A 14,760-nucleotide genomic window follows, 5' to 3' on the forward strand; every position below is an offset into this window, starting at 1 on the left:
GGAGTCTGCCTACAGAGATGAGACGAGGGATACAAGAGGGGTTCGAGGGTCAGGAGGAGTCGCAGCCCTTTACGGATCCACACTTTTGGGGGCCATCTCAGTGGAGCAGAGAGATGCACATTCCGGGTTTCTTTGGATCCGGATTCAGCACATAGACAGCCGGGATCTGTTTATTGTTGTTTGCCACTTTCCCCGTGAGACCTCCCACCTTGCTAGAGATATTTGAGGTGAGGATAAGACATCTCCATTTGCTGCTCTTTATCAGTCCATTATTGACTTGTCTAGCCACAGAGAAGTTCTCCTAGTTGGGGACTTCAACGTGAGGACATGCGCTCGTCAGGCAACACTTCTCGACTTCAGGGGGGGATGATTCCACTCTACTGTAGACAATGACCTTAAGGAGGCAGGTATGCTACGGGTTTTGGTTGACAGACGAGGCCCGTTCACATCTTATGGGCAGGCCCTATTAGACCTTGGCAGGATGCATGATCTCATCATTTATAATGGTCTTGATAGATGGCCCGTCTCAGGTTGTTTCATGTGCTTTCCACATGGGGGAGGCTCTGACCAAAATCTCGTAGGGCTTCGACCAACTAATAAGAGCTCTCGAAGTGAGGCAAAACACCTCCATTGCTGAAACAAATGCCCTAAAGTTGTCTACCAACAAGATACACTGTTGTATTGTCTGCAAACCTTGCATCAAGAAGCTCCTCAAAAGATGGCATGGGCATCTTGATGCCACGAATACCCATGCCTCTGTCCTTAGAAAATGGCTCATAGCCTCTGTAATAAATATAAAAATTTGAGGGGCAAAGGACATCCTACCTCAATGATAAAATGCTATGTTAGAAAAAAGAAAAGAAAGAAAGATGTATTAACATTGTCGGGAGGCCTTGTGGGCATATGAGACAAGGTACAATCAGAATAACTCATATAAGCCACTATCGGCTGAGTCAAAGGGCTTGCTAAGGCCCTTGATGAGTGCTATACTAAGACACTCAAAAGTAGTCCTCGAAGTGCAAAAATTGTGAAACACAGAAATCCTAAGCTGCTAGAGATGGGATCATCATCTATAATCTTGGTATCCCGAAGCCATGGCAGCTCTTTAGTGGGATGCAAAGATATTGCATATCTCCCTCTGTCAGGTTGTCTCACGTTGTGGTGGGTGTGGTCTCCATGATCTTTGTATCGGGTGTGCCATATTGAGCATGACACCTCAAGTGTGGTGGTCCCTCTTGAGTAAGGTTGAGATGGGCTGGACCTTTATCGTGGGTGCTCTGGTCATCCTCTGCATCATGCTTGGTCTCTGTGTCGTTGGCTCCGTAGCTCTATGCTTCTCTTCCCATTGATCCACTCTGTCCTCAGATCAACTAGCTCATGCTACATAGGTCGAGCTGCTATGGCAGCTCCCCGCTCTGCTGCCCCGCCCTAGCCCTGCTCCGCTCGCCTTGCTCCTGCTCCTTCTCCGCTCCTGCTCGCTCCCATCCCTCCGCTCCTGCTCCGCCGCCCACCCCTCTGCTCTTGCTCGCTGCTGCCCCGCCTGGCAGCTCCCCGCTCTACTTCCCCGCAGGTAGCTCCCGCTCCTAGTTTGCTGCTCCGCCCTCCTAGCTTCCCGCCTACGCAGCTCCTCCCGCCAACGCAGCTCCCTCCTTGCCTGCTCTCCACCCTGCCCGCTCGCCTCTCCGCCCTGCACTCACTTCCCTCCGCCCCCTCTCGCCAGGCCTCTCCGCCCTGCCCGCCCCCTCTCCCGTCCTCTCGCCTACCCCTCCGCCCTACCCCTCCGCCCTCTCCCACTAGCCCCTCTGCTCCCTCTCCATCCCCTTGCTAGCCTATCCGCCCGCTAGCCTATCCCCCCTCGCTAGCCTATCCGCTCTTCCACCTCTCAGCCCTTCCCCTCGCCTCTCCGCCTTGCCTCTCCGCCCGGCACCCGCTTCCCTCCGCCCTGCCCCTCCGACACTCTCGCTGCCCCTCCCAAGCTGCTCCTGTTTTGCCCCCTCCGCCTGCAGCTCTGCCCTCCTGCAACCCCTCCTTTGCCCATTGCTGCCTCCCCCATAATGAATGGCAAAGCGGGATGAGGAAAGGGGACTAGATGGGAGACCCTTTGGTCCAAATTTACATACGTGAGGAGATGGGAAGGGGAACGGTGACAAGGGAAAACACAAAAGCAACTTTGCCTGGAGGACTTCAACAAACGCAGCAACCGGAGTGGTTTGACAGTGGACAGCACCGCGGAGTCTTTTACACGGAGACACACCAGAGCCCAAAGTGTCCACTACCGATAGTCAGTGGCTACACATGGGAGTCAACCTTCAGGGATGAGACGAGGGATACGGGAGGAGTTTGAGGATCAGGCGCGGTCGCAGTATTGTACAGGTCTTCCCTCTCTGGAGCCATCTCCATTGAGAAGAAGGACGCACACTCCCGATTCATGTGGATCCAGATCCGACGCACAGCCACTCGTGACCTTTTCATAGCAATATGCTACTTCACGCCAGACACATCCCACTTTGCCAGAGTGGCACGAGAGGAGGGTGAGACATCGCCATATGCACCCTTACATCAGGATATCCTAGACCTTTAAGCCCGCGCGGAAGTTCTCCTTGTTGGGGACTTCAAGGCCAAGACGAGCACATGCCAAGCACCACTCCTGGACTTTCGAGACGACATCATGCTACCAGACATGGACCTAGACGGAGCAGGTATGACCAGGATCTCATCAGATCGACACGGGCCTGTTACACCATATGGACACGCGCTCCTTGATCTGGGTAGGATGCATGATCTCATCATCTACAACGGGCTTGACCTATGGCCCTCCTCAGGTGGTTTTACTTGCTTCCCACACTTGGGGGGGGGCACTAGTGTAGTAGATTACATCATGGGATCCCCTGCCTTCACCTCTGTATCACCGACTTCACCGTAGCACCACTCCCTCCAGGAGCTGATCACACATACCTATTCTTCACTATCGCCACTCCACGCTTAGCCACGCCACATACACCACATAGGAAGCACGACACCTACCACGACATACACTTTGATCACAGCCTCTCCCCTGTCTACTCTGGACGCCTAAGCAGACTCCTAACCTACATTGATCACATACCACTCATAGAGGACCGTGCTGCCCTGATTAGTCGCACACTCCACGAGGCTACCCTCCAAATCTTTCCCCACACCACACGGTCCACTAGACCACCACCTCTTGGTTTTGTACCCTGCAACAACTGGTACGATGCGGAGTGCAAGGCTTATCGCCGACAACTCCGACTTGAAACCAGATGTCACCTCCCGAACACACCAAACACGGTACGCAAGTACCGACGTCTCGTACGTCGGAAGAAGCAGGCATTTCTTCATTGAAATGAGGAGAAGCTGCTGAACATCTTGTATAGCAACAACTCTAAAGATTTTTGGCGAAGATTCTACAGGCCATCTTCTGGTGGTTCTAGTGATGCCCTATAGGCCATGGTATGTGCCTTATAGGCATAGATATAGGCACTTATAGTCTTAGTGCCTTTTAGGCCACGTAGGACACTTAGTTCTATGTGACACCTAGGACACTTAGTCCTAGGGTCTAGGTCTACCTATAAGTACCATGTATGCTTTTTTCTTTCACACTCTAGTTGACAGGATGGCTGAATCTATCGACTCTTTGCACCTTGCACTTGCTCTTTAATCTAACGATCCTATAGTGGTATTAGAGCCACGTCTAGACTCGTCTTGTGCTCCTAGACTTGCACCAGCTCCCTTTAGCTTTTCTGCTCATCCATTTGTACAATTCGTACGATTGTACGGACGATCGTACTTATAGTCGTACAGATCCGTATTTGTACCGCCGTATAGCCGTACAACAGGCTTCGTACCCATTCCGTACTGCACTCCTTACTTGTCCGTACTGGGCTCCGTACTGCTCTCCGTACTTGCGTCATCGTACAACCGTACATCTCCATACATGAGCCATCGTACAGTCACGTGGGAATGTACCTGCATCATGCAGTTTTTGTACAACGTACTTGCACTCTGCACATGTTCAGTACACCGTACTTGTCTCGTACCTGCATCTGTATAGCAGCACATTGGGTTTCGTACAGCTTCCGTACATCGTACAACTAAGTACAGCTTCCGTACATGGTACATCTAGTTCTGTACCTGTGCCGTATGTTGTACCTGCACCATACTTGTTCTAGGATCTTGTACAGCCTTTGCACGTGTAAAGTTACATTTGCAGGACATTGAGTCAGATTTTTTCAGACATTGAGACTTTTCTGCAGGACATTGAGTCAGATTCTCATACATTGGGTCACATTTGCAAAAATCTCAGGAAAATTTGGGGCTTTTTTGCATTTGTCCTCTTTTTGGCCTATTTGCCCTCATTAAATTGGGGCTTTTGCCAGATTTGCTGTTTTTGCAGTGAGCATTGCTTGACACAGTCACATTTGGGTCAAATATGCATTTGCCCTTTGATCTGGGTTGGAAATTTGCAGAATATTTATTTGCTGTCATTTTTGGACAGCCAGCTCTTTGCAGTGATAGCCTTGAGATTTTTGGGTTTTCAAGTCTTTTTCGGGGTATCCCATTTGCAATGGTTGGCAACAATGATGATCTATTTGGCATTCTTCGTGAAGATGATAAGTTGGATGGCACCAACTATCCAATGTGGGCTTATCTCATGAAACATATTCTTGTTGCAAAGCATTTGTGGAATATTGTTTCTAGGGTTGATCTGAGGCCAGCCAATGCTACAGTGGTTGCCTCTACTGCTGGTCCCTCTATAGGGGGTACTCCTCCTGATGCCTTATCTTCTAGCACTCCTGCTACTTCTCCCCCAGCTCAGGAACAATCAAGATGGGATGCAAGAGATGCGAATGCACATTCCTGTATTGCTTTATCATGCAAGAGAATTATTAGTCCACACATCTGGTCTTGTAGGACAGCAAAGGATGCTTGGGACAAATTGGCTTCTCTTTATTAGATTCGCAATGAGGCACGTGTTGCATTTTTAAGAAGACAATTGCAGGAAGTTAGTATGAATGAAGGTGATTCTATGGATGCATATCTGACAGAGGTAAAGGACCTCATGGAACAACTTGCCAATATTGATGAGGTGGTGCCAAATTCTCAGCTTGTCAGTACCACATTGAATGGATTGCCGGATACATATCAAGGGTTTGCTACAACCCTTTGGTTAGTGGCCATGGGTAATCCAAATCACTACTCTCTTGATCAGCTTGTTACTTTGCTTTTCCAGGAAGAGCAAAGTCGAGCTAATAGACAAGCCATTATTCCTGGTCATGCATTTGCTTCACATCAGACAGGAAGAGGCAAGGCTTTCAAGCCTATGGGCAAGCCTAAATCTGCGCATAGCAGCTGCAATTCCTCCCATGCATCTAAAAATACAGCAGATAAGTCAAAGAATAAAAGATGCAACTATTGTCGCAAGCTTGGACATGACATTTCAGAATGTAGGAAGCACATTGCTTTGGAGAAAAAGAAAGAAGGATTGACAATTAATGCCTCACATGCAATTGAATCCCACGAGCCAGAAGATGCTTCACATGCACATGCTCTCCAGGATGATTGGGATGGGCTGTCCATTGCTCATTTGATCCCTCCAAAGCTGATGCACTCTTTACTGCTAATGATGCTTAGTCATGGTATTTTGATAGTGGTGCTTCCAAGCATGTCACCTCTTGTAGACAGTTGTTTCATTCTTTAGCTGATGCACCTCGAGGGGGGACTGTCACATGTGCTAATAATGCTTCCTATGCTGTAAAAGGAATTGGAGATGTGCAGCTCACATCTATTTCAAGCCATCTTATCACTTTGACAAATGTTCTTTTTGTGCCTGGAATTGAAGTCAAGTTGATTTCGATTTCAGCAATTGTCACTTCAGGATTCAGAGTGATTTTTGATGGCTTTAGATGCTTAGTTTATGATCTTCGTGATGACAATTCCATAGTTCTCACTGGTACTTTGCAAAAGGGGCTTTATCACCTTGATCATCACTCAGCTGCATTTTCTATTGAAGCATTTGCTATTTCAGATTCACAGCTTGCTGAAACTCATCTTTGGCATGAGAGAATGGGTCATCTCAATTATAGAGCTCTTGCAAAGCTACATTCACAGCAGATGGCAGATGATGTACCGCAAAGTCACACAGTTTCCAAACATGTGTGTGAGGGTTGTCTTTTGGGTAAGATGCATCGGTTTCCTTTTCAAAAGAATTGTCCAAAACTCCCACGAAGGAAATTGCAGCTAGTACATAGTGATGTCTGTGGCCCAATGAAGACAACTTCCATTGGAGGGTACGAATATCTCATGACTCTCATTGATGATTTCACAAGATATTGCTGGTTTTATCCTTTAAAAGCCAAATCTGAAGTGTTCTCCTACATTTAGAGGTGGCTGAATATGGTTGAGAATGAATCAGGATGCAAGCTTGTCACCCTCAGCATAGATAGGGGGGGAGAGTATATGTCAAAGGAGTTTGATGCATTTTTGTCTTCATAGGGCATTGTTCACTCATGCACTACTCCTTACACTTCTCAGCATAATCCTGTTCTATCCTGTTCTTGAAAGGAAAAACAGGTCTACTATGCAGATGGCCAGATGCATGCTTAAGGCCAAGTCTTTGCCCAATAAATTTTGGCTTGATGCAGTGATGTGTGCCAACTATGTGCTGAATAGATCACCTACAAGGGCATTGATGACTGTTACACCTTAGTGTAGGCCATCTCTTGGTGATTCTAGTGATGCCCTTTAGGACATGGTATGTGCCTTGTAGGCATAAATATACGCACTTGTAGTGTTAGTGCCTTTTAGGCCACATAGGACACTTAGTCCTATGTGACACCTAGGACACTTAGCCCTAGGTCCAGGTACAAGTACCTTGTACTCCTTTTTTCATCTATCCTAGTTGACGTGATGGCTAAGACTTGTGCGACTCTTTGCTACCTGCACTCTCTCTTTGATTCGATCCTACAGTGGTATCAGAGCTAGATTTGACTCGTCTTCCTGCCTCGGACCTTCATTTCTCCCTACACTCCTTTCCGTACAGTCCGTACGAGTGTACGGACGACCCTACACAACCTGCACATAGGACGTACCTCCGTACTGCGCTGTACATCTCTCCGTACATGCGTACGGAAGATCTAGTACATGTTTCGTACTGCATTCTGTACTTGCATCGTTGTACCTACACGTGGGAGCGTACTTGCTCCGTATTTGCGTCGTACAGCTCTGTACCTGAGCAGATGTACAGATCCGTACTTGCATCGCTGTATAGCCGTACATCTTGCGTACAAAAGTACGGACGGTCTTGTTACTGGTGTCGTACACTCTCCGTATAGCCGTAAGCTGTATTCCGTACTTGCGCCTCCGTACAGTCACATGTGCACGTACGAAGTTACCGTACAGCTCCGTACAGGCGCGTACGCTGTGTTCTGTACAGTATACCTGCTTCGTACGATTTTCATACAGCGTACTTGGCCCGTACTTGCTTCCATACATCCGTACATTGGATTTTGTACTGACAGTCGTATTGTTTCGTACATCTGTTCCATACCTACGCCGTACATTGTACCTGCACAGTACTTGTTCCAGGATTTGTTTGGAAAGCCTTCATTTTGAGGTCCATACTCTAGGACAGTACATTTGGGTAAGATTGCAGGACATTGAGTCAGATTTTCAGACATTGAGTCTTTTCTGAAGGACATTGAGTCTGATTATCATACATTGGGTCACTTTTGCAAAAATCTAAGCAAATTTGGGGCTTTTCTGCATTTGCCCTCTTTTTGGCCTATTGGCCCTCATTAAATTTGGGGCTTTTGCCAGATTTGCTGTTTTTGCAATGAACATTGCCTGCCACAGTCACATTTGGGTCAGATCTGCATTTGCCCTTTGTTTTGGGTCGGAAATTTGCAGATATTTGCTGTCATTTTTTGAACAGCCAGCTTTTTGCAGTGATAGCCTTGAGGCTTTTGGGTTTTCAGGTCTTTTTCAGGGTATCACATTTGCTATGGCTGGGAACAATCAAGGTCTATTTGGCGTTCTTCGTGAAGATGATAAGTTGGATGGCACCAAGTATCCGATGTGGTCTTATCTCATGAAACATATTCTTGTTGCAAAGCATCTGTGGAATATTGTTTCTAGGGTTGATCAGAGGCCAGCCAATGCTACAGTGGTTGCCTCTATTGCTGGTCCCTTTGCATGATAGCCTTGAGGCTTTTGGGTTTTCAGGTCTTTTTCAGGGTATCACATTTGCTATGGCTGGGAACAATCAAGGTCTATTTGGCGTTCTTCGTGAAGATGATAAGTTGGATGGCACCAAGTATCCGATGTGGTCTTATCTCATGAAACATATTCTTGTTGCAAAGCATCTGTGGAATATTGTTTCTAGGGTTGATCAGAGGCCAGCCAATGCTACAGTGGTTGCCTCTATTGCTGGTCCCTTTGCATGGGGTACTCCTCTTGATGCCTCATCCTCTAGCACTCCTGATGTTGCTCTTCCAACTCAGGAACAGTCAAGATGGGATGCAAGAGATGCAAATGCACATTCATGTATTGCTTTATCATGCAAGAGAATCATTATTCCACACATCCGGTCTTGCAGGACAGTGAAGGATGCTTGGGACAAATTGGCTTCTCTCCATCAGATTCACAATGAAGCACGTGTTGCATATTTGCTGCCAAATACATATCAAGGGTTTGTTACAACGCTTCGATTAGGGTAATCCAGACCACTATTCTTTTGATCAGCTAGTTACGTTGCTTTTGTAGGAAGAGCAAAGTCGAGCTAATAGACGAGCCATTATTCTTGATCATGCATTTGCTTCACAGCAGACAGAAAGAGGCAAGGCTTCCAAGCCCATGGGCAAGCCTAATTCTGCGCATAGCAGCTGTAATTCCTCCCATCCATCTAAAAATACAGCAGAGAAGTCAAAGGAGAAAAGATGCAACTATTGTAGCAAGCCTGGACATGACATTTCAGAATGCAGGAAGCGCATTGCTTTGGAGAAAAAGAAAGCAGTATTGACAGTTAATGCCTCACATGCTATTGAATTCCATGAGCCAGCAGATGCTTCACATGCACATGCTCTTCAGGATGATTGGGCATGTGCTGTCCATTGCTCATTTGATCCCTCCAAAGCTGATGCACTCTTTCCAGCTAATGACGCTCAGTCTTGGTATTTTGATAGTGGTGCCTCCAAGCACGTCACAACTTGCAGACAGTTGTTTCATTATTTAGCAGATGCACCTCGAGGGGGGACTGTCACATGTGCTAATAATGCTTCATATGATGTAAAAGGAATTGGAGATGTGCAGCTCACATCTATTTCAAGTCATCTTGTCACTTTGACAAAATGTTGCCTAGTTTATGATCTTCGTGATGACAATGCCATAGTTCTCACTGGCACTTCGCAGAAGGGGCTTTATCACCTTGATCATCACTCAGCTGCACTTTCCATTGAAGCATTTGCTATTTCAGATTCACAGCTTGCTGAAACTCATCTTTGGCATGAGAGAATGGGTCATCTCAATTCTAGAGCTCTTGCAAAGCTACATTCACAGCAGATGGCAAATGATGTACCTCAAACTCACACAGTTTCCAAACATGTGTGTGAGGGTTGTCTTTTGGGTAAGATGCATCGGTTTCCTTTTCAAAAGAATTGTCCAAAACTCTCACAAAGGAAATTGCAGCTAGCGCATAGTGATGTCTGTGGCCCATGAGGACAAATGCCATTGGGGGGCACAAATATTTCATGACTCTCATCGATGATTTCACAAGATATTGCTGGATATATCCTTTAAAAGCCAAATCTGAAGTTTTCTCATGCTTTCAGAGGTGGCTGGATATGGTTGAGAATGAATCAGGATGCAAGCTTGTGACTCTCAACAGAGATAGGGGGGGAGAGTATATGTCGAAGGAGTTTGATGCATTTCTGTCTTCATGGGGCATTATTCACTCATGCACTACTCCTTACACTCCTTAGTAGAATCGTGTTTCTGAAAGGAAAAACAGGTCCACAATGGAGATGGCCAAATGCATGCTTAAGGTTAAGTCTTTGCCCAATAAATTTTGGCTTGATGCAGTGATGTGTGCCAACTATGTGCTGAATAGATCACCTACACGGGCATTGAAGACTGTTACAGGCAGGAAGCCTTCGCTTTCACATGAGAGTTTTTGGGTCTCTTGCATATGTTCATGTACCATCTCAGCTGAGACATAAGCTTGATGACAAGGCAATCAAATGCATATTTATTGGTTACAGCCAGGAGAGCAGAGGGTATTGGTTATAGCAACCAAATACTGGGAAGATTATTGTCAGTAGAGATGTAATCTTTGCTGAACATTCAGCTTCTGCTCTTGTGGACTGCAAAGCTAAGCCAGATGTTGACATGTTTGATGCCTTTGACTCTTGGTTACCTCTGCCGTCATCAATGGAAGATTTTGACCAGCAACATGAGCCTCCTGCAGGCTTTTCAACAAGCAATGATCAGCCAGTATCCCATGCTGATTTGCAGGTTTCTCTTCCAGCACAAAATGATCCCACTATTCATGATGCAGTGATTGAAGAAAGAGCTGTCAATAGACAACAAAGGCAAGTTCCCTGATGGCGTCTTGATACATTGAGGGACAGCAAACAAGATCAGCCTTTTGCTGCCCGGACAAGATTAGGGAATAGATAGATGCATGGTCACTTTCTTGAGTTTGCACTCCTTGCTACAGCTTGCAATGAAGAGCCTTTGTGCCATAAAGATGCTTTTGACAGCAAAGAGTGGATGGATGCAATGAGAGCTGAGTTACAATCCATTGCCAAAAATGACACATGGGAATTAGTAGATCTCCCTCCCGGCAAGCATGCCATTGATACCCGGTGGGTCTACAAATTAAAAAGGAAATCTAATGGTAGCATAGATCGATACAAAGCCCGTCTTTTTGCCAAAGGGTATGCCCAACAACAAGGCATTGACTTTGAGGAGACATTTGCTCCCAGATCTAGGATTACTACCATTAGATGTGTCATTGCCATTGCAGCCCATCATCATTGGCAAGTGCATCAACTTGACATCAAGACTGCTTTTCTTCATGGGGATCTGCAGGAAGAAGTCTATGTCAGAGCACTTCCTGGGTTTGAGGTTGTTTGTTAATTCGGTATGTATTTGATTATGTATGATTAGACTTAGGATTCAGCACGGGTGATGATGCTCGTTTTATTAGCTCCACCCTTACTGTGATTTGTATCAGGTTTTCTTTCAGTCTCATAGACGCATCGGTCTTCCGAAGACTCTAATAAAATTTCTTTCTTTCTTTCTATCAGTCGTCACATGCCTTAGATGTGGCAAAGAGCTAGGAGCACAAAGAGCTGCAAATCACAAACCTCTTCACAAGAGAGGAGACCACACTCAGTGGCTGCCACAAGGCACATCAAATCCTATTACCTAAGCATAAGCTCCATACATGCCAAGTTGGGATGAGTGACTAGACCTCCCATTCTAGGTACTCTCCTAGCAGCTTCATAGTGCTAGGCTGCTTCTCAGCATCTTTGGATAGTACATAGAGCGGACCAAAGCATGTTAGACATAGATCTCGGGCATGCTCTAGAGCCAACATGATTTCTTTTGGGTCTCTAACTTGGCTCATGCGCAACTTCAATCGCTCATAGTAGATCCTAGATAGAGGCTACCAGCCTTAGGATGCCAGACTATTTCACCCACAGAGCAGATCACAGGGTTATAGAGGAAGATCTGTTTCAGAGATGGTCCAAAAATCCTAGCCGAATTCACAGTGTCTTGTTCACGCATGGTAGAGTATGGACAAAGTCTACCGACTTAAGTCTCTTCATGGTTGGATGTAGTTTTTTGGACTTTAGAACGACAAAAATTCTAAATTTGTATGATTGGATATTCTAGTCTTACAAAGGTATTTTTTCATGGTTGGATGTGACCAGATCCTTGGCATACTCCATCTTGGGGATATACGATTAGTATTATTCTACCAAGTTTTTTTCTGTACGCTATATTGTAGGGGTGTGCTAGACACTTGTAGTTCCCTTACATGGGGTGCATTTCAGCTTTGGCCTCACAGGCCTCTTTTGGTCTTCTGCAGATGGTAATAATCCTTTCGTTCATTCAATCATTTTGGTTTCAGAGATATTTGTTTTATCGGTCGTTGTACAATTTTAGCCTTCTAACTGTTGGAACTTATTTTCGCTTGATATCATGCGACCTCCCGGCCACTTCCGTGATCCCTTAAAACTTCAAATACTGCAGGAAATTTCATATTTTCTCATTCAGGAGTGTGACAACCGATCATCGAAAAGATTTGAGGGAAAATTATATATTAATCACCATATTTCCTGAATCAGGGTGACATGACTTGTTTTTAATGTAAAAGTTCATTTAGTCTCACACAATTTTCTTATACCTTGCCGTTTGCATTTTGTTTGTCAGGTGATTACAGATGACTTGAGTGTTGTTAAAAGGGTAACACCTGCCTCTCACAAAGACCTCCATTATTGTATTCAGTTAAATGCCAATTCAGTTGTTGAGTCAATACAATTTTTTCCTGAAACAGTTTTGTCTGCAAGCTTATTAGAATTGCTGAAGGCATTCTTTTCGTAGGTTACATCCGAATTGTGTAGTGTTCAGATGTAGACATCCTGTGCATAGGCATCTTGAATTCATAAACAATTGTGGCTTGGATGCAAAGAATTCATAAAAGTTTTGGATAAATGGCTCCGCAAGTGCTCTTATTAAGTGTAATGGGCTAGTTGCCTAAGATACTGTCAACTATGCCCGTCCTAAGGACTATGGAAGCATGGAATGCTACTTGGGGGGGGGGGGGCGGGGGGGGCGGGCAGAGAAGAAAGAGAGAGAGAGAGCGATGATGATGATGATGATTGTATTAAATCTTACAACTTTGCCATGTAGTGAGTACTTGTTGGGCTAGCTTGTGAGCTAGATCCAGAACCTTGTTGCGATGTTCTAAAATCTCTTTTAAGTAGCTTCCTAGCTTTTTGGCTGGCTGCTCCAGCAGATTCTTTAGGTCTCTGCTTTCCCCATAGCCTTCTCTGATTTGTGCGTATGCTCTACATCTGATGCTGCTCATTTTCTACTTCTCCTGTGGGGCAGATTTTGCAGATTCTTTCCTCTCTGGGGATCCCGGGTCTTGCCCATCTACCCCTCTCTACCTCGAGATCATGTGAACTAGGTCTGATTTTGCAGATCTTTTAAATGTTGATATGTCTTCCCCAAGGTATATCTGCATTCCATAACTGTCCATTGAGTTAATTTCTTGTTTATAAAACTGCATTTTTGTCCCTGGGTTTCGCCATAGATTTTGTACCATTTTCTGTGTCACAATCTCTCATGCATCTTCTGGTATATCAGTGGTAGTTATACCCCATGATTCCATCCACTTCATCCCCTCTTTGTGCCAACCCGTGAGTTGTGTAGCTTCCATCACTTTGTGCGGTAGATTGCTGTCATTCATCTTCTCAACTTTGTTGAGGTATGCCATGAATTGATACAATGCTTCCCCTTCTAGAGGCCTGTTTCAGCCAGCAGGATTGGGTAGGGTGTCTATGCCTTAACCCTTAACCCCTAACTCCCCTATTAGGAAGTGTTTATGTGAAGTTTCATTCTTTCCCAGTGAATCCTAGATAGCCCAGGTGCCCAAGTGGGGCATCTGTAAAGAATTATTGTATGCACAAGCATGGTGTACATAAACTTTCTCATTTCCCAATTCCATAGATTCGCCTTCCTGAATTTATTTTGGAAGCTATAGGGCGAAACCTTGCCTAGGATGGCGCCCTATTTGCTGATTTCCTGCTCAAGGATAGTTCTGTATAACTTTGCCATTAGGATGCTTGCCATGATTGTCCAGTAATTCTGCTATCCCCCCTTATGGTTCGGTACAATTCTGCTTATCCGCCACTCTAGTGGAAACCCTTCCTCTAGAGACATGTTCATAAGCCTCATAAGCACTTTCTTCGTTTTCTCCCCCCCCCCATGTTAACATCTTTGCGCTACTGGCTCTTGTGTGTTTGGAGCTTTCCCATTTGCTAGCTTTTTCAGACCCCTTCCCATGTCTTCTTCTGTTATGACTCCATCTATTTCTTTGACAGTATAGTTGTGGCTGATCTTTTCTTCCCCCTTTCTTTCATAGAGGCTTTTGACAAATTGTATTGAAAGGCTCACTTTTCTATCCTTACTGTTCCGTCGAATTACAGGCAATATAATATCACAGGTGATAGCATCATAAATTTCCTCTCAGCCTCTCTTGTAGACTGCATGCATAAAAAAATACATAATTTTCTTCATTCATGCTTATCCACAAGCCCTCAGTTCCCTAGATGGTTCCCTCCTGTCAAATGTCATCATTTTAGACCTTTAGCTTGGTACACCATTTACCCCTCTCTTGGGGCACAATTTAAACATTTGCTCCTTGGCATTATTACACATTTAGGTGCACCTAGGCCTGAGCACTCAGAACCACCTAGTCGATGCCAATACACCCTCACCTAGGACCTTGGCAGTTACTTCCCTTGACCATTTTATTTACGCACATGAAATATTACAAAAGTCGGTCATCTAAGAGAAAATGCCCACCGATCTTTCCGAGGTCATGCTATCTCGGCTAGAGCATAACATTCCTTCCCTCTTCAAGCATCAACGTCCTCGATGATGAAATGTGGGAACACTCTCCGTAACTGGTATACGGATTCCCAGGTAGCTTCTGATAGAGGTAGACCA

General features: G+C 45.4%; 1 protein-coding gene across 2 annotated transcripts in view; it reads left to right on the forward strand.

The window, feature by feature from the left end:
* The window catches only part of PAS1 (FKBP-type peptidyl-prolyl cis-trans isomerase family protein), a 209,890-nt gene that overhangs the window by 56,081 nt on the left and 139,049 nt on the right, over positions 1–14,760 (forward strand). For both annotated transcript variants that reach the window (XM_087374838.1, XM_087374839.1), the window contains exon 7: positions 12,457–12,489. In XM_087374838.1, the coding sequence (XP_087230964.1) occupies positions 12,457–12,489 (33 nt within the window). The remainder of the gene's footprint in view (positions 1–12,456; positions 12,490–14,760) is intronic.

Source organism: Dipteris shenzhenensis, chromosome 5 (assembly GCF_047967505.1).
Source record: "Dipteris shenzhenensis isolate YYH24624 ecotype China chromosome 5, Dip_SZ_1.0, whole genome shotgun sequence".
Classification (NCBI taxonomy): Eukaryota; Viridiplantae; Streptophyta; class Polypodiopsida; order Gleicheniales; family Dipteridaceae; genus Dipteris; species Dipteris shenzhenensis.